The following is a 22,856-nucleotide window of genomic DNA, read 5'->3' as shown; positions in this document are numbered from 1 at the left end:
TGTGTGGTCTGTCACTTATTTATTCATGTGAAAGAACTTCAGTGTCAGAAGAATTTGACTGCTGACCATAAACCACTGTGGAAAATGTTGAGAGTGCAATGAATTCATTTTGGTTGTAATTGTCCGTCTTTATAATCTAGCCTAATGTAGGATATATGAGATCTTAGGTCAAAATTAAGTGACAATTACTTTAAAATGGGATTTTAAATATTAAAAAAAATAAAGGTTATGTGTTACAATTATGTGCTGTTGCAATTTTTGTAAAACAAACAAAAAAAGAGATTAAAGATTAAATCTTTATTTGCAATGCAGTTTGCAAACATTCACATGATCCATTTTTGTGAGATCCATTACGGCGAGTTGCTTTAAAAGTCCCCTCTCCCTCCTTTTTAACACATTTCCTTTTACTTTCCTCTACTTCTATTGTAGATCTCGTTTCTCTTACTCCGGCAGGCCCATTTCTTTGCGGGTGAGTGTTGCGATGACACGATCTTTCAGATTCTCTGGTGTCGCACATTTGGGCTCTGATTGCAGGGACTCCATGGTCAGTTTCCTCCACAGGTACTCTATTTTAGTGTCACAATGCCACGGGTTAAAGGTCAACTCCACCCAACTGGTATTAATATCTAATACACCAGGAGACAGAAACTGCAGCCTGTTTTCACTGAGGTCAACATACTCCAAGCGCTTGAGCCCTTGAAATACAGGTGGCGGGAGGCTGTCTAGTCGATTTTTCTGCAGGAAGATGTGAGTCAGGTTAGCAGAAAGACTAAAGGCTTTTACATCCAGGCACTGGATTTTGTTCTGGTCCAAATGAAGTCTCTCTAGAGCAGGGTGAGCATCTAGACACCCAACTGGAAGCTCTTCGAGTTTGTTCTGCGAGAGGTGCAGAATCTTTAGGTGACTCAGACTTTGGAGTTGGGCCATTGGGAATTTCACAAGATGGTTTCCGGACAAATCCAACCATGTGAGATTGCTGTTGCTGGGCAGCCAGTCTGGGTGGAGGTTGGAGATGCGGTTGTCTTTCAGCACCAGGTTGAGGAGTGGAGCATGATGGAAAACATACGCAGGCAGCTCTCGAAGTTCATTGTCTGTGCACAGTTTGGATGAGAAGAGTTAGAAAACAGTCTGCGACCTGCTACATCGTTTCAGTTGTTTTGGCTGTCATTAAAACTTGAAACAGAAAGTGGCCTTCAAAGATTTTTTTTTTGACAGAATTTGGAGATTTCTGAAAATAAAACAGTGGATTTAGAACAGCTAAGGTGCGTTGTCAGGCACAACGCAGAGCAGAGTTCCTAAAACCCCCTTAGCTGTTCTAAATCCACTGTAAAACACGGCTTCAAGGGGCTTATTGCTTTTATAAAAATAAAAAATTCATAAAATAAACACCAGCAACAAAAAAATATAACTTTATAACACATTTATTCCTCCGCCAAGGAATGTAGTTCCAAAGAGTAAAGCTAAGCAAGCAATCACGATAAAAGAATCACAAACGGCAGTTGCGCAGTAATACTAATGTAATGCGGTCACAGTGTATGTTTGAGTAATTTACAACGGCTTCGAACGCGGCTCAACCAATCAGAATCAAGGACTGGGACTATCCGTTTAATAATAAAATAATAATGCATATTCAACACAGTGTACATTTTTTAAACAATATATTTACGATTTTAGCGATATGCTCTAGCGAAGAAACGAGCTTTCTTTACATTGAATGACTACTGAGGTAAATGTAAATAATCACTTTGTGGAACAATCAAAATACGTTTTGGACTGGTTGGCAGTCGTCCACCCTTACAAAGAGAAAAACATAGTAACTGTGGCGAAAGTGTTGGGGAAACTCCAACTGAGAGAAAAGGGAGAAGAGCACCTGCAAATGAGATTGTTGTTAAAAAAAAAAAAAAAAAACCTGTATAAAAGTGTGAGTTGCCAGTGAGATAGTCAGGTGTCCTGCACAGGCATTTTGGCTTTGTTGCTTTGTTCAGTAAAGCCTTATTTTGACTTCTGGAACTCTGCCTCTTGAGCTTCATTTGCAAGAAAGAGAAGACTTTTCTCCACAACACTAAAATGAAGAGTCTCATTGCGACTTCCGCGCACATAGCTACAAAATACACGTAGAGAATCTTAACCTCTACACAAGGTGCTGTTTTATACACACAGACTCACCCGTGAGGTCTATGGTGTGCAGGTAATGAAGGTCCTTCAGAAGATCTGCTGGTAAGCTGCTCAGTTTGTTCCCGGGCAGGTGTAACTCCTCTAGCAGTGGGATGGCTTTCAGGTGTTGAGAGGTCAGCACGCTCATGTTGGTGAACTGGATGGTTAAGGAAGTGGTGTTGCCTGGGAGACCGTCACCAGGGAAATGAGAGAGGCCAGCATCAGGACACACCACCTCGGTGCTTTTGGCGCTGAAGTGGCACGTGCATCGCTTTGGACACGAGAGGGCGTCACGGCAACAGAAGACGAGCATCACCGAGAGCGCGTGCATGAGCCAGGAATTCATCTTCACGAGCTTCAAAAGTTGAAGTTCAAATTATTTTTTTGTTTTTAAGCTGCTAATTTATTCCTAGCATAGAGTTTCCTCGTTTTTTGAGAAGATATTTACTCGGAACAAAAATCATTTCATGAATGTAGGCTATAATAAAAGAAGAAGGGCGAAGAAAAAGGAATCACATAGAAATGTAGATTATCTAAGTTCCCGAACTGGAGCTCAGTCTAAAATGATAAAATATCACCAAAACGTCATCTTACCTTTTATTGTTTAGATGTCCAGTTATTCCAAAACTCTGCTCATTCCCCTCAGTTATATCCTGACGGAGACTGTCCGTGTGTGACTCGAGCACTGTTTACAGGAAAGTAGGACAGTCAGAGAAACCCCGTCACTTATGTAAATAATGAGAACATCTGGACATGCCTGAAGGGTGAAAGTACACAAGACTTTTACTAAAAGAAATGTATATCAAATTTAAAGTATAGGTGGTTACACGGCTGTTGTATTAATAAAAGTGGAACAATAAATAGGCTGTGTAATTTGTAAAAATGTCAAATTTGAATGTAAACTGAGGAAATGTTTATATGGAACGCTTTAAAACAGTAAAGTATTAGATCAATACATGTAAATGATTGATGCTTTGGCAGCAGCATCAGCATTGCACAATGAACAAAAGGTTGCACAACAAATGTTCTACACAAATGGACACCTTTTAATTTCAAATGTTGTTATATATAACAACTGTCCCAGTGATTTGTTTATTGCTGATGAAATGTTCACCTGTGCTAAAAAAAAACTCTATTTGAGCTAGTAATAATTAGTTAAACCGTTTATTTTGGTTAAGTTATTATAATGTGAGGAAATTTAGCTTTTTAACGTTTTTTTATTAGGCTATTATCGTTGTTGTTGTTTAATTTCATTTCATTCATTTGTGACACCGCATGTGATTTTACGTGAACTGATTTTGTTGAATTTTCAACAGGGGAAAAAAGAGTTACAAATCAGATACCCAAATGCATAATAATTGAATAGATTTCTTACATCATCAATTGTCTTTTACAACAACAGAGATGTATGTTGTTGCTGTTGTTCTTTAGTCTATATAAATTAATCATAAAAAAAAAATCTTTGTCAGTTGAAAACAATCTAATATTTGGTACAATTGACATACATTTTACTTGTCATATTTTCCAAATAGAGTATAAGAACTTTAATTGAATTGTCAATACAAACAGGTAGGCTACGACAAACAAGACTGTTGAACAGGTTTTTTGAGGAATTTGAAACAATGTAAACAATTAACGAAATTTGAGACCAAACTGATTTATGGTGAACATTAGATGACCCTAAAATTTAACGCTTTCCTTAACTATATTTAAGGTTTTTTTTCCCCCCACCTAAATATTTTCATCTTTGTCAGTATGTTCTTTTTGCTAATTCTGACCAAATGAAAATAAAGACATGAATTAAATTATAGCTACTGAGTGAGTGCATGAAACAGAATTGAAATAAAGGTCCTAAAACATTAGTGCTGAATAACAAACGTTGATGTCCAGTTCCAGCGTTCATGTTCCAATCCAATTCCAAAGAATTTCTCCAGTGTGTCTTTGTGATCAGTTTCTGAGTTAATTGTTGTGGATGGCGCCTGTAATGGCTCTTGGTGACGCGCGCTCTACGCCAAACCCCTCCCGGTGGCACCGCGCGCTCAGCGCTGGACATGATCCCAGTGTCCCTCAGTCACTGCTGACAGACGTACAATGATCCTGCGCCGCTAGGGGACCGGTCAAGGAGGAGACACCCGCGGAGACTTAAGGTTCATTTGGAGAGCTCCAGTGCTCTAGAGACGCGATGGAGACCTCCGGCAGCGTGCCAAACACCGCCGCGCTCACGCAACTTCTGAACTTCACGGAGGATCCAGCCAGCTTCTCGGAGAAGCCTCCCGTGGCAGGGTTGCGCGCCACAGAAGAGCCGCTGTCTCTCGTGCTCAGCAGCTTCAGGACTGATGTGGCTCCAGCGGGGCTCCTGGCGGGTCCGTTCTCGCCCTCTGAGGAGCCAACTCACCTGATTGTGGCTTTCTGGGATTCACCCTTGAGTCACTGGATTAATGTGTTTGTTGGCTTTGTCCTGTGCTTCACCATGCTGGGGCTGGGCTGCACGGTGGAGCTCAGTCAGCTGGGCGAGCACATCCGAAAGCCCATAGGAGTCCTGCTGGCGGTGCTGTGCCAGTTTGTCCTCATGCCCCTCATCGCCTTCCTCCTGGCTCTGGCCTTCTCCCTCAATGATGTGGCCGCTATGGCTGTGCTGCTTTGCGGCTGCTGCCCTGGAGGAAACCTCTCCAACATCCTGACATTGCTGGTCAACGGCGAGATGAACCTCAGGTAGCTATGATGTCTATTACATCCGTCCGGTGATCATCTACACTCTTAAAAATAAAGGCTTCAAATGGATTTATTTTTTTGTTTGTTTCAGCGATGCCATTAAAGAAGAATTATTGGTTTCCCAAAGAACCTTTCACTAAAAAGTTCTTAAAAGAACCATTACTTTTTAGTTAAGAACATCTTAATAATCTTTGTGGAATGTAAAGGTTCCATGAATGTTAAAAGTTATTCGTGGAACCATCGATGACAATAAATAATATTTCTTTTTAAGAGGGTATAAAAATGTTTGTGAGAATATGTTATTAGGCTCATTTAAGAAAAATGCGAAGATCTGTGAAATATAAGTGATCGTGAATAATGTGAAAATCCGTCTCAGATTACACAGAAAATAAAAAATATATATTGCGAGAATTTGATAAAAAAAAATTAATTTAAATGTTAAATATTTATGGATTTTTGGAATATTTTTCAGCATGCTCTTTTCATTCTGACCAAATTACAATATCGCGAGATATAAGCATGAGTGCATAGAACACATAAATGAAATAAGGGTCAGAATAACGCGTCAACTTTGTTTGGCTGACTTGGTAATACATTGCTTTTGGTGGGTTTTGTTTTCCAGCATCGTCATGACGATCTCGTCCACTGTCCTGGCGCTCGTGCTCATGCCGCTGTGTTTGTGGATGTACAGTCGCGCTTGGATCAACACACCCGTGGTCAACCTTCTGCCCTTCGGCGCGATCATTCTCACCCTCTGCAGCACCCTCATTCCCATCGGGCTCGGGGTCTGGCTTAGACAGCGCTATGCTCGAGTGGCAGAAATCATCATTAAGGTGACCTGTTCAGTTGTCTAACAGCGGTTCAAGGTATAGGGCCACAGCTGCGCGCATTTGCTATTAGGAAAAGGAAACTGAAACATCAGACATCACTAGTGGAATATCTTAATCACAAGAAAATCATTTAGAATTATGATTATGCTGAATTATGCTGTCTTTTCTTAAATATCACTGGTGATGGATTTCTTATGTCGTCTTAACGTCCACAATCTCTGGCCATTATATAGGAGACTGAACTCATTGCCCAAGGGCAAAGTGGCCACATGCGCGCATGGGTTCCTCCTTTCAGTTGAGCTTATCTAAGAACAGCCTGGACAGAAGAGCACAGTGGCGACTGTGAGATAGAGAGAGGCGGAGGGGTGGGGGTGACGGAGTGTGTGATAAAGGAATAGGGGCAGTTGGGGAGGGGGTGGGTGGGACGGGAAAGTGGAGTGGATAAAAGTGGGCTGATTTGTCACTCATCATGGCTTGCACTTTTCTCCTCTAGTAGTATCATCATGTGTCTGTCTGTGCCACTCACTCTTTTCAGGATTCATTCCCCAGGCCATACATAGCTAAATATGTCACATCAATTGTTCCCAGACATATTAATGAAAACCCTTTTACGACTAATTGCTGCCCGCTGAATCCTGTTACACAGTGCTATCTTCACAGCAGTTCTCGACCAGGGTAATGTCTACCAAGTAGTAGGCCCAGGGACGTGCACAGAAATTTTGAGGGGCAGGGGCTCAAGTGAAATAAAGGGCACTTCTCATAATTACGTTTTTTTTGTTGTTGTTTTTTTACAAAAAAGTATATATATTAACGCAACTCTGACTTCCTTTTAAAAAAGAAAAATAATTAAAAAAGTGAATCAGTTCACACAGAAACCATGGTCTACTTAGTATTCACTATATAGAGCAGCAAAGGAAACCATTCCGCAATGGTTGTGCATGTTTTGAAAACATTTTCTATGCTACTAGTTTCAAGTATATATTTAGAATAACCTAAATAACTGCATCAAGCAGAGGGGCGTGTTTTACTAATAATTTGTTTATTTTTGCACAAGGCACTACATCATTTTAATTATTTTGGTGTTATCAGAATACATAACACTTTAAAATCAGCACAAATATTCACTCTAAACTGAAGAGGGCTGTTGCTGCGATTTTGTTACAGATAGCAAAATCTGCTAATTTATTAATTACTCATAAATAAAAAGTTAATTTATAAATATTGTTATTTTTAATGTTTAATGTTAACTTATTTCTACTCAGTTTTATTTATTAATGTACCAGATGCAGTTACTCAGATTTACTACATTTTTTAGAGTGTATCCTCCATCTGTTTGCATCTGTAGATTTCTTCTAAATTCACCAATTTAGATTTCTAAATTTCAGGGGGAAAGACTTTTGATGCAAGTCATTACTGGGGACGTTCTGTATGCAAATAAGGCATCAACTAGTTAAAATGTGCACATTTGCATCTAATTGACAGGGTAATGCAGGTAAATAGGATAAACAAAATAACTAAAGCATGTCACCTGGTGGTGATATATGCTTATTTTATTACTTGGCTTGGTTGAATTCCAATGTAGAATGCGGTCTGTTATTTCCATAGACTGTAAAGGTTATTTCTTGATAACAGACCACTGTGCGGAGTATAACAGACCGTTGACATGAAAAACAGAGCGTTGCTAAACAACTGTTACTGAAAAACTAACTGAAATAAAATAATTAGCAAAAATAAATAATCATTTTGTAATTAAAGGTAGGGTAGGCAATTTGTTTAATAAACACTTTTTTTTCTACCTGGAGCTGTTCACGTTTGTCATTGTCAAAATGATGATAAGAATTCCAACACAACGCTTTTAGTTTTTACAGTGAAATAGTGTGTGAGTACAGTAATACTGTAAGTAGCTAAACATTTAACTCTTTCCCTGTCAGCGTAAAAAAAAAAAAAAAAAAAATTGCTGCCAGCATTTTTTTTAATCATTTTCACAAAAGTTTCATGGCCTCCAGAATATTTTGTTGTATGAATATCTGGATAAGTAATATATCAAAAGAAAGAACAGACTACTTTTAAACAAACAAAAAAACAACAACAAAAAAAAAACGTTTTATTCTAGCTTAATAAAAAAAATTATCAACACTTGAAGAAAGTTTAATAAAAAAAAGGCAACATTTTGGTGAAAATATTGTGTTTTTGTAAAAGACTACTAACCAATCACATCAACGTGTGATCATCAACAAGTGGTTCTCTGAGCTGATGAGTGAGTGGAGGCGGGGCTAATTTGCATTTTTATAGAACCAGTATACTATACTAAGTATACTAGATGAGGCAAGGGTGTAGAGTTCCATTCAAGATATTTTAAGGCATGAATATTTTTTTTTCCAAGAAAAAAACATTTAAATATGTAATTTTGGTGATCAAAGATGAGTTTTAAGGGATAAAATTATGGGGACTTTAATATGAATGAGTTTGTCTGAATGTTTTATCATTTTTACTTTTTTATAGTAATTTATACTTTAGTATACTTTTCATTTGCATTTGTTTGGTTCTTTGTTCAATCTCAAACCATTATTTTATTTTTAGTTATTAAGAGGTTTGCATAAGAGTTAACTGTAAACTGTGCAAACATTAAACTTTGCAGTAATAAATGTCTTGCTTTGGTTTACGCTGGAAATATTTTGTTAACTCTGCTAAACTATAATTACTAAAACTAAAAATGAAACTAAATACATAAAAACTTAATAGAAATGTTCACAAAATAAAAACTAAACTAAAACTAACAAAACCATTAATTAAACTAACCAAAACTGAACAAGTTTTAGATGAAAGCAGATTTGAAATTTTATAAAAAAAATTATAGAAAAATTGCAAAACTACAATAACCTTGATAAGGCGAAATGAATCTCAGGTAGTTGGTCAGAGTCCATGATAGGGTGAAAAAAAAAAAGGAAATTTGTTTAAGGATAGCTTAATGTTTAAAATATTTAGAAATTGTCTCCATTAGAAAAAAATTATCCATTAGAGTAGACCCATAAAAATAAAACTATTGTGAGGGTCATTGGGCCAAGAAAATAAAATTATAATATTATGAGAATATGTCAGTTTGACCCATAAAAAAACAATAATATTATGAGAGTATTTCCATTAGATTCAAAATATGAAATAAAAATATTGTTAGAATATCTCCATTACACCTTGAATGTAAAGTAAAAAATGTAGCAATAAAATAAAATAAAAATATTGTGAAAATAAAGTGTCAATTAAAAAAATAACATTGTTATAATAAGTCAATTACACCCATATAATAAAATGAAAATATTGTGAGAATATGCCCATTTCACCCAGAATATAAGTAAAAAATATTGTGAGAATGTCCATTATCCACAGAAAATACAATCAAAATATTGTGAAAACCTAGAAAATATTGCAGATTCTGTTTGCTAAATAACTAAGATGACCTAAATGGATCAATAGCCTGTATAAATTCTATTGAGAAATTTCAATGAGATCTGAATGACTGTTTGACCCTTGTATGTCTGTATGACACTTAATATTCAACAATATTATTAATCTGCCTGCATCGACACCATTATATGAGAACTGATCTGAGCTGGACAATGACATCCCTGTTTGCTCCAGAGCGGCTATATATATATAAATGAACTAAATTAATAACTTTTTTGCAACAAAAACAAACCATCACTGAACTGCAGAAACAAACTCTGTTGCATAATTTTCACCGTAAAGCTGCTTTGAAACAATCTGTATTGTTAAAAGCTCTATATAAATGAAGATGACTTGACTTGACTGCTTGTAAGATTTACCAGCCTATGCTTTGTGCTTGTGGTCCAGGTGTCTCTGTGGTCTCTCCTGGTCACTCTGCTGATGCTCTTCATCATGACTGGAACTATGCTGGGCCCGGAGCTGCTGGCCACCATCCCCGCCTCCGTCTACCTGGTGGCCGTGCTCATGCCCATGTCCGGCTACGCGGCAGGATACGGCCTGGCCACGCTCTTCGACCTGCCCCCCAACAGTCGGAGGACCGTGTCTTTAGAAACCGGATGTCAGAACGTGCAGCTCTGCACGGCCATCCTGAAGCTGGCGTTCCCTCCGCAGCTGATGGGAGGCATGTATATGTTTCCTCTGCTGTACGCACTCTTCCAGGCAGCGGAGGCTGGCATCTTCATCCTGGTTTACCGCATGTACAGGACTGAGGTACTACATAAACCGGACCTCATGCAGGATGATGATGATGATGATACAAGCATATCCTACAAGAGAATGAAAGAAGAAGATGTGCCGTTTGATTCTACGTATGGTGCGGTAACAGTGAGCGATCCCAATGTCATTGTGCTAGAGTCACAGGGTGATGTTGGAAGCCCCACGCCTGTATAAGGGGACGAGACTCGCTATTGACACAGGACCTGCGTATTTACATTAGGATTTATTCATGCCATCACTCACTGTTGAATTTTTTACTAATTACTCACAGCATTCTAACTAATATGTGCCAAAAAGGGTTGCAAGACTGTGAAATTGGAAACTAATATCATCATGGCATCACACAGTGGCGATACTGAATTTGAATATCCCGAGCCAATGTTTGAAATCTTTATCTAAACACACTAGCCAGATATTACAATTCAGTGGCATTTTCTGAATTAGCTTAAAATATATGCCGAATTCAAAAACAAATGCACATGCTGGGGGACAGTTATTAATAACAATTAAATAAACAAAAAGAATAATACCATTTGTAGACAAATATAATTATTATATTAAATATATAATTCTATATAATTCTTAAATTATATAAAACTATAAATTTATATATATATATATATATTTATACACACACACACACATAGAGAGGGGTGTATGTCTATATAAATGATATATTTTTATTTTTTGTTCAGAGAATTTATTCATATTCATTCATTCATTCATTTATTCAAATGATGTATAAGACATTTTCAGAGTGTCATGGGTGTATGCAAATCCACCTTTAATATAGATTTATGCTGCTGTTTGTAAATGAATCCTGCTATTACCCCAGTAAAAGGATTACATTGGCTTATTTGATTATGTGGACCCAGAGGATGAGAAGACTGATTCACATCCCACGCCTTATATTGCACATCACCCACTGTCAGTCTGTTTCTGATTCCAAAACAAGACAAAATATGTTTTTTGAGATTCTAGCTTCAAAAATAGTGGAATTTTACAGGATTACCATTGATCGGCTTGATATGACCGATACCAAGGCTACAACATGTCAGCGTCAGACCAAATGTGGTTTTGGAAAACAGGAAAAGCCTACGGCAATAAAAACAGACTTTATTTGAAATAAGGTTTATTCTAGAAAAGTGATTATGTGCTAGTTTCCTTCTGAAAATATCCAAATACGCAATCCATCTCTGTAATCGAAATGAAAATATTGTATATTATCAGAATAAAAGAAGAAAATGCCCGCAAGATGAATAAATGTTTACAGCAAGCATTTTTAATTATTATTTTTGTTCCTCCAATATCACTGCCAAACTTTAGAAATTAGCCTATTTTATATGCACTCACAAAAAACAACAACTTTTTAGTAATAGGACAACTGAAGTGGCAAACAATAGGCAGAATTTGTATTTTTTTTTTTTAAATAATACAATTTAGTGCTATGTATTTAAATTGAATTATTATGCTATTCAGTAAAATGGAAGCCATTTTTAATTCATTTTTAGTCAAATACTGTGCTTATGCTTATGGCACTGATGCAAACTACTTCTGTCTGTATATTTCCACCTGGGGAGAGAGTATTTAGCACAAATTCAGACTTTTCAAAAATGACTGCTGCCATCATGATATTTTCAAGATCAGGGGGCATTTTAAGAATATTAATAAGACATTATTTCTCAAAAGATCAACCATCATCTGCAATGGCCTTCACACAGAAAGTAGTCCAAATAGAAATTGTCCCTTTTCTTAAAGGAGTGACATCCATTGCTGTAAATTAGGGGACACAACTTCTTAAAATATAATATGTAGGCAATTTTTAAATCAATTATATATTGACATTATAACTAGTTAGTGTTAAAATGTTATATGGTTGCAATTACATCCAAGGACAACTCTTTGGTGTAAGCTGGGAACATGCACATTATGTTACAAGTGAAATCTCTCAAATTCAATGAAATATGTATTTTAAAAGTAAAATATGGAACTGTGCATGACCAATTAAGATGATCCATCTGGTCAAGATGTGTATTCCTGCTTGGACAAACACGCAACAGACATGGTGACTGGTCAACACCATGTTCCCAAAACAGCTAACAATTTAAATCGTATTTTCCAACTAGAATTATACTATTCAGGTCTGGAAAATCCCTTTTTAAAAGTCCCTGATATTTTCGGATATGTTCACTAACCGTGGGAATCCCGTTAATTGGAGTTAATTAACCACCTGACCTCAATCTGTGTCCTTGTGTCTACTTAACCTGCTGGAATGCGTTTGCCCTTCGGCTAAGCGAAAAAATGGCTACTTATGGTAACGAGACAGTCGACAACTATATTTACTCTTCTTACAATCCTTATTCCTACAAAAACCCCAAGTTCAAGGGCTGGAGGCAGAAAGCTTACTTCGCTAACTGCGGTGAGGGCGAGAGCTACTTCGATAATTACCACAGGGCGCAGCTCAAGTCCATCTTGTCTCAGATCAACCCGAACCTCACCCCGCGTCTGAGGAAAGCCAACACCAAAGACATCGCGGTCCAGGTCAACCCGAAGACCGACGCGTCCATCCAGTGCTCTCTGGGCCCGCGGACCCTTCTGGCCCGGAAGCGTGATGCCCTGCGCCAGCGGCGGCAGGAGGTCCAGACCCCCGGGAGCCCCATCAGCGGCGGCGTCCGGTTCCCGCGCACTCAAGCCGTGTACTCCCCGGTCGAGTCCAGGAGACTAGTGTCCCTCTTCAGAGAGGAGGAGGACGAGGAGGAGGAGAAGGACACTGAGACGGTGGACCGCGCTGAGAAGGTGGAAAGTGCTGAGAGTGAGGAGAGCGTGAAGGAACCGCTTAGTCCAGAGAAAAATGAAAACAAACAGACGGAAACAAATGAGGAGAACAGAAACGAGCCAGAGAAAACCGGACAAAACGAACCCAAGTCCAAGGCTCGCGTGAGATTCCAGGTGAGGGGAAGTTGATTATCCTTGACGCCAAATCATGTTTGTTTGTTTTTTTCACTGAATTTAAAGTGCAATTGGATATTAATTATATTACATTACAAATGGAGTAAGTTACCTTCTAAAAAAACAAGGTGGAAAGCAGTTTAAGTTTTCAGCAGTGTGTTAACTTGTCTTAATGTAGTTTTTGGAGCAGAAGTATGGCTACTATCATTGCAAAGACTGCAACCTGCGCTGGGAAAGTGCTTATGTGTGGTGTGTCCAAGGCACAAACAAGGTAATAGATGGCATAGCACATGTTAAACAGACACACAAATGTTTTCCCCCTCTATTGTTGCGAGTGTATAGTTATTGATTCACGCTTTACTGTCTCTTAAAGGTTTATTTCAAGCAGTTTTGCAGAACATGTCAGAAATCATTCAATCCATACAGGGTTGAAGACATAACCTGTCAGGTAAGCCAGTCCTGCCATTGTTCTCAACTAGAGGGCCCGAGGCTTTCTATGGGACCACAGCAAACTTCCAAGGGGGGTAGAACTAAACCCAAAACTATGCTTAAATGAAGGCGCAACTCTTAAACTAATCAACTGTCCATTTTATTGATGAACAGTCTTGAACTAACTAGGCGTGTCAATAGTTTACACGTATATTAACTGTGCACTTTGCATTATCTATTCATTTTCAGACTTGTAAGAAGACTCGCTGCACATGTCCTGTAACATCGCGTCATGTGGACCCCAAGAGACCTCACCGGCAGGATCTGTGTGGCCGCTGCAAAGGCAAGCGGCTCTCCTGTGACAGCACATTCAGCTTCAAATACATCATTTAGCACCTCTGTGTGCTGTGCTCAGGCTTTGTTGTTGCCCAGCTGGATTGTCCACTTCAGTCTCTGCATCCTCGCTCCACAAAGACTGCAGTGGGGAGGCAGGTCCATCAGTCTCTGCAGTCTCATTTGTTTTTGTTTTGCTTTAATTTGTACAGTACTTGCAGTAACTGCAGGTGTCAATTCTGAAAAATAAAAATGGCAATTACTAGCACATCTGGAACCAAAGTTTTATGTGAACTGTTTTGCAGAAGGATGATTTGAATGGTTTACTTTTAGGGTACGTTTACTAACGATGTACTAAAAGTTTTATCTTGTGCGTTTTGGCAGTTCACTTATGAAATGCAAAGTTCAGTTGACTCGTGTTCATTTAAGCTTAGTATAATTCTTTAAAAAGCTGATTTCTTTTTAACTGATACTTTGATATACTGTAGTTTCTAAAATTGCATAGTCCAGAGGTCATACAGAACACAAGTGCACATTTTACATCTCAATACGAAGTGACAAACCTGGGTGAAATTGTGCAGTTTATTTTAACAAATTAAGCTTCAAACTCGAATATAAGTTTTAATGAAATGGGGTTGTTTGGTTTACAGTGGTTAAGAACCTAAATTAAATGAACAAATGGTTAACTGGTTACTTGCATATTTAACCATTGTGGTTATGGTTTGCAGTAACTTTAAAATAATGCAAAACCAGTAATTTATGTATCAATGTATGGGGGTTGTTACAAAAAAGATTCAAAGTTTCACATACTACACAACCTGAAAAGACCAATTCACACCAAGGAAAATATCTGCAGTAGAACTATGGTACTGACACAAAGGAACAACCCTGTTGGAATCCCTTTCTGAACAATTTATTCCAGCTGATGAACGATAACTTTGTGTCAGATGACATAACTGCAGCACAGGCTTATAATAATGTTGTCATCCATTGGTGTGGGCACTAATATATGTGGAATGAGCAAAAAAAAAAGCATATTCAATCAAACGTCAGAGTTGCTTATAATCAGGTTTTTATTTAACAGTACAGGAAAAAGCAGGTAAATCAGATAACAAAGACAAACCAGAGAGAAATGTGAGAGGGGGAAACAGAAAAAAAAAGAGATAATGCACCTCTAGATAAAAACTATATTTTTCCAGGTAAATAATATATCCATTAAATAATTAAGAACAGCATTCAAAATGTACCAAACAAGCAACAGAAGAGATCTCTGAGAGGAATGAATACAGTGAACGTTTTATTTCTCAATGTGCCACGACAAATTAAACGGTTCCTCCCTACGTTTGAGGATATCGCTTTTGTCTCTTGGAGTTTGGCAAGCGAAGTGCAGTGCCTTTCAGAAGCGTTGCAGAGCCCACAAACCCTCAGTGCAGCCCTGAGTCTAGGGTTAAGACAGAGCCAACATGGACAAACACTAGCCCCAGTTTCCCCTCAGCAGGGGCTCCAGCGGGGCCTCAGTGGGGGACTTTGGGCCAACATGGAGATCACAGTGGGTATCAAGGAATGCATATGGCAAAAGCTCGACCTGAGAAGCCGAGCTCGTTCGTCGGGAAATATTGAAGATTAAGGTGGCGTATTATCATAAAGGAGAGGGCAGCCCATGACTTCCCAACATCTATTCAACTCGCAATTTTTTTGCATTAGTCTTACCCTCTACTGAGCTCTCTCTGATTGAACAGTGCATTACACAAATGTACAAGGAAAAATACTGCTTTTACACTATACATTTTCTAAAATATATACAGAGTAAAATAAGTTATTGATATTTCCATGAGTTGCAGCCAGTTTGCACTTCACCTGTGCATCTCGGTTTGTTAACGTGCATGTATGAGAGAGAACGGGTGTGCAAATATCAGTCCATGTCAAACGCACTCGCACGCACACTCTCACACTCACACTCGTCCTCGCACGCGTACACAAGAGTCTATGGTTTCCTACAGGCAGCTACTTATTTGGTTATAGTTTAAGGGTTTTGTAAGAGCGGCCCAGTGAAAGCTGAAAGTTCTCCCCGACGCAGGTCAATAAAGTTAAACAGATAAACCTCTTTAAATGGAGGGTGTGGCCCCCCCAGCTTACAATTACTCGTTAAATATCCTAACATTTACAACCTAAGACTGTTAAAAAATACAATTCTCAAAAAAATATTTGTTGCAGGCTTTTCTCTTTCAAGCATGCTTTTTGCAATCGACAATGCGAGTCTCGCCGATCCATTGCGATCCTCTGATTCTCACAATCACGCTTCAAATCCCATCTCTGCCCCAGTGCATAATGGGGCAGACGGATGTGGATCAGTCTAAAAAAGGATACCACCCAGAGGTCATAGGTCATTCCGCCAAAAAGCTTCCATTTTAGCATCATTATCGCCCAGTGTCCCTCCTAATGGTTCTCGACCAGTCCCATTCTTCGTACTTTTTACAACATCTGAAGAGTTTAAACTATTTTGGAGAAAGGGGGGAAGAAAACCGCGGTACGTACGTAATAGTTTTGAGTAACTAATGTCCACACATTCTTTAGCCCTTTGAGGTGAAGTCTACGTGGAAATCCCCAAACCCACCACCCCGGAGGAAGAGAGTTGAGTTTGTGAAGCTCTCACAGTCCAGTGCTGAGGACTGTGTTTTGAGTGTCGATGTGTGTCTGGATGTGGGCCGTGGGGGTCGGTGACATGATGCACGTCTGGTGGGTGTGCGGGTGAGTCTGAGCCTGGCAGAGAGCTTCGCGGATCTGAAGGTTGAGCTCCATGAGGCGCGTGCTGGCCTGAGAAAGATCCCTGCTGGGGCCCACCACAGCCAAACAGCCCGTCTGACCCAGAGTCTGGTGCCTGAAGTAAATGTGCAGCAGCGTCTGCACGGCATCATCCCTCTCACTGCCAAATATGTCATTAGGCCACAGGCACCTGAGGGAATGAATGGAAGTAAGAGACATAGAAGGCGGTTTTTAGAGGAAAATACATACTGGAATCTATCAGATTTATGCAAAAGAGAACTTGAGGATGTTAACGAGATGGTTAATTTAGATTATGGATCCTAACTGGACATGATGTAATACATGTTGCTAGCAACAAGCAATTTGTCTGTCCACTCTGAAATCAGCCAATCAGAATATGGTTTCTGTTTAACAAACAAATTATGAAGAGCAAGATTTTGGACCACTGAGACTGTACTGTGGGTAGAGCTCCTCGGCGTAAATACACAGTAAGTGATTGACAATATGCCACATCGCTTGTCTACAAGACTAGTTAGGACAAAAAACGAATAAAAGGAAAGAGCTGTTCAATGCGATGTATTGCTTTGTGCTAGTTATATGAGAGAATATAAATGTCCATTTTTAAACAGACTTCTTTCTGGTAATGTATGATGGACTTCTTTAATTATTTAATTCACTTAAACCCTGCTGCTTTCTTACAATTGATGGATGGAATCAAGTCTATGCCCTACATTTCTTTTTCTTTTTTGATAATCCAATGTACGTCACAATATGGAAGAAAAGATCTGTTGCTACTTCCGTTACATTGCGACTTTAAAGTCACCTTGAAATCAAAACGGACAATTCTTATTTTTTTTTATGGAATATTGCCGTTTATTATAAATACTTTATCTGTGCACATCATAATTTTTTTAATTGATATTACTGATATCGCTGCAATTTTCGAACTACCACCTACGTTTCACTTGGCTATACATTATAATACGGAAGAAAATATCTGCTGCTACTTCTGTTTTACTGTAACTAATCTGTTTATCATACCTGAAGGCTTTAACTTGTGCGATAGCTGTGCTGAAGTCCCGTGCTCTAAGACTCTCTATAAGTGAGTGGATGGCCGTCTCTGTGCTCGACTGGTCCACCTCAAACTCGCCCACTCCTTCCTGTCCATCACCAACTGACTCCGCCTCCTTCAGACAGCTCTCTAATATGGCCAGCTCCTCTGACATGTTAGTTACCTGAAAAACACACAAGCATGTCATTTTAAATCATCATTTAGTCAATATTGTCACAAAAAAAAAAAAACACCACACCTGAAAAACGACCAATTCGCCAATACAAAATCAATCAGCTGAGACACAATTAAAACACACCGTAGTCATGTCATATTAAAGGGCACCTATTATGACTCTTTTCACAAGATGTAAAATAAGTCTCTGATGTCCCCAGAGTGTGTATGTGAAGTTTTAGCACAAAATACCCAACAGATCATTTTTTACAGCATGTTTAAATTGTAATTTTTTGGGGCTCAGAAAAACGCGCTGTTTTAGTGAGTGCCCTTTAAATGCAAATTAACTGCTGCTGCACGGCACAGGGGGTGGAGCCTCACAAGCTCGCGCTTCAGTCAGGACAATCTCATCTGATAATATCAGAACAGAAACTCTCAGTTGCGGTGTTCATTTCGACTCGGAGTCGGACAATAATGCCCACAGAGCCAGAGAATATATGCTGTATGGACATAGAACAGGTATAGTTTAATTATGGTTATAACTTATTTGTCATCTGCTTTTATCCACTAATACAAGCCTGCTGTAGCAAAACCCGTCCGAATGATGACCAAAACATACTGACGAGTTCAGTGAAGTTTATTGTACATCACACAAAAGATGAGCGTTAGTTTTACTCCAGAGAATCTCTGTAAGAGCTGAATAAACACAGTAAAAGAAGTGCGCATTAAAGTCTTATCCATAAACTCTCTCTCTCTCCCTTTCATTATCAACAACATACACAGCGAAGTACACAAAACACTCGTTACAACTAACAGTAAACAAATATACACACCTTTTCAGTGGGTACTAAATAAACTGGTAAACCTTATATTCGTAAAATGACTCAAAGAGCTGTCATAAAGAGCTCGCTCGCACTTTCATTTCTTCCGTGTCCAGTCACGTTAGGCCTGTTGCTCCGGAGAGTGTAAGCTGGATCACAAACAGTACAGATCCATCCTCGAGTAAATGAAGACTGCTATGTTCATTCTTACATCCATCAACAACACACCTCAATCGCTTAGGAGACATTCTTGTCTACAGCTGCTCAAGCGTCGAACAATGGCGGACTCTGTATCCAGCTCACTCAGGGCGGGTCTGGGCTCAAACTGAAGTGTCACTCAACAGTTGTGGGAGGGGCCTGCTCAATTCTACGTCACATTGCGCCGAATCTGAGAACAGCTCATTCTGAGACAGTGCTTATGATTTATTGAGATTGTAAAAAAAACACTGGGTGGATTTTTATCATTCTAGGGTGGTTTTTCTCACACACTGCCAACACACATTTATGTTCAAACACCATGTAAAAGTGAATTTTGCATAATAGGTGCCCTTTAAGCATAAACGCATTGAAAATTGAAATGGATATTCCTCAGGCAGTGCTTATTAACTCACGTCACAACACAAATATAACAAAACCGTGTCTGCCCCAAGCTGAACATATGAGAACTGTTATATTTTTTCTACATAACAGAGGTTGCTGAGGTCTGTGTGTGTCTGTGTGTGTGTGTGTCTGTGTGTGTGTGTGTGTGTGTGTACGGTCTATAAAGTGTAAGTGAGTTTGTATTGATGAGCGATAGGCTGAATGGCTTTGCTCTGGTCTGTGTTAAGCATATCAGTCTCCCTCAGAGAGCTTAATAAAGTTACGCTGCACTAAGAGCATTATTTGCAGTCAGACCTTTATGTGTCCATACTGGCACACATTAACACAAACTACCACAAAATGCAAAAAGAAAACTGACCATCTTCTGCCTGTATGGCTGGCCTTACATCTTTCTATCTATCCATCAATCCATCCATCCATCCATCCATCCATCTATCTATCTATTGACACGCCATCTTAAAGTTGCAACAATCTTGCCTTGAGATGCTGAAAAAAATAGCTATATGTGTTGCAAGTCAAAGATGTCCTTTTAATGTAATTCTACATAAAAAAAGATTGTTCACCCAAAAATGATTTTGTCATCAAATCACCCACACTCAAGTCGTTTCAAACGCATAAGGCTTTCATTCATTTTCAAAACACAAATAAAGATATTTTTAATGAAAGCTGAGAGATTTCTGTCTCTCCATTTAAAGTCTTTTCACCAAAACGTTAATGCTTCAAAGATTTCATAAAGACATCATAAAATAAATCCATTCAACTCCAGGTCAGAAATCCAAGTCTTTTGAGGAGACACAAACAATTTATATGATAAACAGATTCAATTTAGGCTTTTACTCACATAAAAACATACATAGAAGACATCAAATATGTTGAACTCAAGCTCAAATGCGCTTGCTTGACGTGCAAGAACAAATAAGGTTTGTAAGCAAGAATGGCTGAGCTTCCATATTTGATGTGCTTTATGTATCTTCATTTGAGTTTCAAAGATGAAAAAAAGTTTTATGGGTTTAGATTATAACGGCATGAAGGTTGATGACAACATTTTTATCTTTTGGGTGAACTAACCCTTCTAAAATGATGGATGCAATAATGTTTCCTGTGTAAACAGTGTTGTGCAAAAAGTCTATCGGTGGAGACAGACAACAAAGCCAAGATAATGCCTGGAGAACATCTAACCCTCTCATTCAAAACGTCTCATTCATATACAGTCTTACCAAGTGTTTACAACTTTGCTCAATCAATAAGCATTCATTGGCTTATCTTAATTTTATTAACCCATCCTGCTTCGTCCGTTTTTTTTTAATTGTCTTTCTTGCCATTGTCCAGGCTATTCTACAATCATATCTTAAGTATCTAATTAAAATATACTATAAGAGCTTCTAACTATACAAGGAAACACAGCAGATACAAACCTCTGCCTCTCTCTTGATGGTGTCCACTCTGCTGATGAGTTTGCAGTAGGCCTGAAAGAGCAGTAGGAGCTGGAAATGAAGTTTATACAACCGTCGACACAACTCCAGCTCCTAGAGATAGAGATAGAGAGAGAAAGAAAGATCATGACACCATCACCTCAACATCTTCAGCTCTCTAATCATTAGCTCTGTCAGTAGCAAAACAGCATGATCAGATGAACGGACGGCCAGATGAATGATCAAATGGAGGGATAGACAGATAGGAGGATGAACGTCCTGACTTTGAGATGGAGAGGAAGGGTTACACCCTGTTGAATCATTTTGTGCAGCATGACTATATGGTTCCCCAATCAGAACGAAACCCTGAAAGAGTGATGTTTCTGAAAAACTTCAGATCTGAATGGAGTGATCCAAAATATGTCAGTGAGCAGATGAGTTAGATGGAGCATGCAAAAAAGTGCTGGAACAAGGAATCTAAGCTACTTTTCTCTACCATCCTCCACTCAGCTGTTCATGGACACACTCCATTCACACACTTAATGCATAATATGATTTCTAGAAGCATTAAAACACCAGTAACCTTTTAGCAAATTAGCATTAGCAAAGTTAACACTGTAAGTATGCAGAACTCATTTAAGCCATTAAATAATGAAATTCATTAATGAAGCTTGTAGTGATGATATATGAATGATCATGAATTGGACACATCTGTGGTGTTGTTAAGAGATCAGATGTAGGGGTTGTTCTGAATTCTGATTGGTTGAGAATGATTTTGCAGATGTATAAGTGAAGAATAGATGAATGCTCACAGTGTGCATGGCTGAATAGAAAGGATTGCGACAGTCTCTAAAATACAATAAACAACTTACTGCTAGCATTTCCATTTGCTAAGCAAGAAGGACAGCCGGTCACAAAAAAAAGAGGAAACACAGGAAATGAGAGAAAGACCAAAAATTAGTGAGCTCACAACACCCCAAGACCACCACAAGAGAGAGAAAGAGAGAGAGAGAGAGAGAGAGAGAGAGAGATAGAGAAATATTGCTCTGTTGATAATTACCAAATGACATAAATGTTGCAGTCACATGCAATGCATTCGGGGAGAAATTACTTTGAATATATTTTCACTTTTTATGCACACTCAAACATATGTAACGTACCTAAATATATGCAAAATAGGTAGAAAAGCATGAGAGAGATTGAAACCAATGCAAGTAATAGTAAGAGAGAGAAATGTTGGCAGAAATCATTTCCACTGTGGCATCACAAAACCTGACTTTAACGCTATGACGTTGCAGAAAAAATAATGCTAAAGATGCTAGATTAACATTAATCTAGATTAATAAATGCTGTAAATAATGTGCGTTTATGATACCTAATATAAATATATATATATATATATATATATATGTATGTATGTATATGTATATATATATATATATATACATATATACATATATACATATACATACACACACATATATATATATATACATATATAATATACATATATAAATATATGGCTATGTATGTATATATATACATACACATATATATATATATATATATATATATATATATATATATATATATAATATATATATAATATATATTTTTTTATTATTATTATTATTATTATTATTATTTTTTAAGAAGTCTCCTATGCTCACCAAGGCTGCATTTATTTGATATAAGATGCATCTAAACAGTAATACTGTGAAATATTATTTAATATATTTTAAAATGCAATTAATTCCAGTGATGGCAAAGCTGAATTTTTAGCAGTCATTATTCCAGTCTTTTAGGGGGATCCGGCTAAATTGTGTGGATTATAGGGATGTGCAGAACTTTTAACACTTAAAAAAGACATTTAAATACTGTAGAAATCTGTGGTGAGTTCGGCTTGCACAGATTCTGTGTGGACCTGGTTATGAGTGGTAGAAAGCTGTGAAAATCAGTTGCCCTCGAATCACCTTTGCTTACACTCTTACAGATGTTCTTACATTCTTATTTATTTCTCAGAGATAAATAGAAATATGTAAAGCACAAATGTTCACGTTTGCATGCTGAAACAGGCATGCAGTGATGTGAGTGGTTTTTTTTTCATACCTGAGCTTGAGTGTTGGGTCGCTGGTTACTGTCTTTATCACCGAAAGTCTTTCTGCAGTTATCCAACCACTGCAAGGAGAAGATGAGATGAGTTACCTTGTTAACCAAGTGCAGGTGTAAATTTCTGATGTTATTGGTGAATGTGAGCAAAGACAGATGACGTTTCTGTGAGTGCGAAACAGAAATGGAGAGAGAGACAACTAGTGTGTGTGGGAGTGTGTGTGTGAGGTAAATTTAATAAGAGTGAACTACTTAGCAAATTAAAGAGGGTCTGTTTAAGCACAGAGGGGGTCGGGATATA

General features: G+C 38.3%; 4 protein-coding genes across 13 annotated transcripts in view; 2 read left to right on the top strand and 2 right to left on the bottom strand.

The window, feature by feature from the left end:
• Window positions 1-6: 6 nt before the first annotated feature.
• On the bottom strand, window positions 7-9,964 carry LOC308698744 (uncharacterized protein). Its single transcript, XM_081379011.1, has 4 exons — window positions 9,518-9,964; window positions 2,749-2,839; window positions 2,167-2,509; window positions 7-1,091 (listed from the first exon to the last, which is right to left on the bottom strand). Exons 3-4 carry the CDS (start codon window positions 2,498-2,500, stop codon window positions 442-444), a joined length of 984 nt encoding a protein of 327 aa, XP_081235137.1. The 5' UTR covers window positions 2,501-2,509; window positions 2,749-2,839; window positions 9,518-9,964; the 3' UTR covers window positions 7-441.
• Window positions 4,208-10,422, top strand: slc10a4 (solute carrier family 10 member 4). Its single transcript, XM_081379010.1, has 3 exons — window positions 4,208-4,866; window positions 5,489-5,699; window positions 9,546-10,422. The coding sequence occupies exons 1-3, from the start codon at window positions 4,337-4,339 to the stop codon at window positions 10,086-10,088; spliced, it is 1,284 nt and encodes a 427-aa protein (XP_081235136.1). The 5' UTR covers window positions 4,208-4,336; the 3' UTR covers window positions 10,089-10,422.
• A 138-nt stretch (window positions 10,423-10,560) lies between these two features.
• zar1 (zygote arrest 1) lies at window positions 10,561-14,468 on the top strand. The gene is made up of 4 exons (XM_081379012.1): window positions 10,561-12,863; window positions 13,042-13,134; window positions 13,237-13,311; window positions 13,542-14,468. Exons 1-4 carry the CDS (start codon window positions 12,216-12,218, stop codon window positions 13,683-13,685), a joined length of 960 nt encoding a protein of 319 aa, XP_081235138.1. The 5' UTR covers window positions 10,561-12,215; the 3' UTR covers window positions 13,686-14,468.
• Window positions 14,469-14,675: 207 nt separating this feature from the next.
• The window catches only part of fryl (furry homolog, like), a 107,946-nt gene continuing 99,765 nt past the window's right edge, over window positions 14,676-22,856 (bottom strand). For 7 of the 10 annotated variants that reach the window (XM_081379006.1, XM_081379007.1, XM_081378998.1 and 4 more), the window contains 5 exons: window positions 22,556-22,624; window positions 21,319-21,336; window positions 20,450-20,560; window positions 17,430-17,623; window positions 14,676-16,578 (listed from right to left, as the gene is read on the bottom strand). In XM_081379006.1, coding sequence (XP_081235132.1) covers window positions 16,275-16,578; window positions 17,430-17,623; window positions 20,450-20,560; window positions 21,319-21,336; window positions 22,556-22,624 — 696 coding nt within the window. In that variant the 3' untranslated portion in view covers window positions 14,676-16,274. The remainder of the gene's footprint in view (window positions 16,579-17,429; window positions 17,624-20,449; window positions 20,561-21,318; window positions 21,337-22,555; window positions 22,625-22,856) is intronic. The other 3 variants (XM_081379000.1, XM_081379003.1, XM_081378999.1) reach the window with 1 other exon arrangement.

Source organism: Scardinius erythrophthalmus (genome assembly GCF_964197995.2).
Source record: "Scardinius erythrophthalmus genome assembly, chromosome: 11".
NCBI classification, from domain to species: Eukaryota; Metazoa; Chordata; class Actinopteri; order Cypriniformes; family Leuciscidae; genus Scardinius; species Scardinius erythrophthalmus.
Note: the sequence above shows the minus strand (reverse complement) of the source record. Positions and strands in the feature narration are given on the sequence as shown.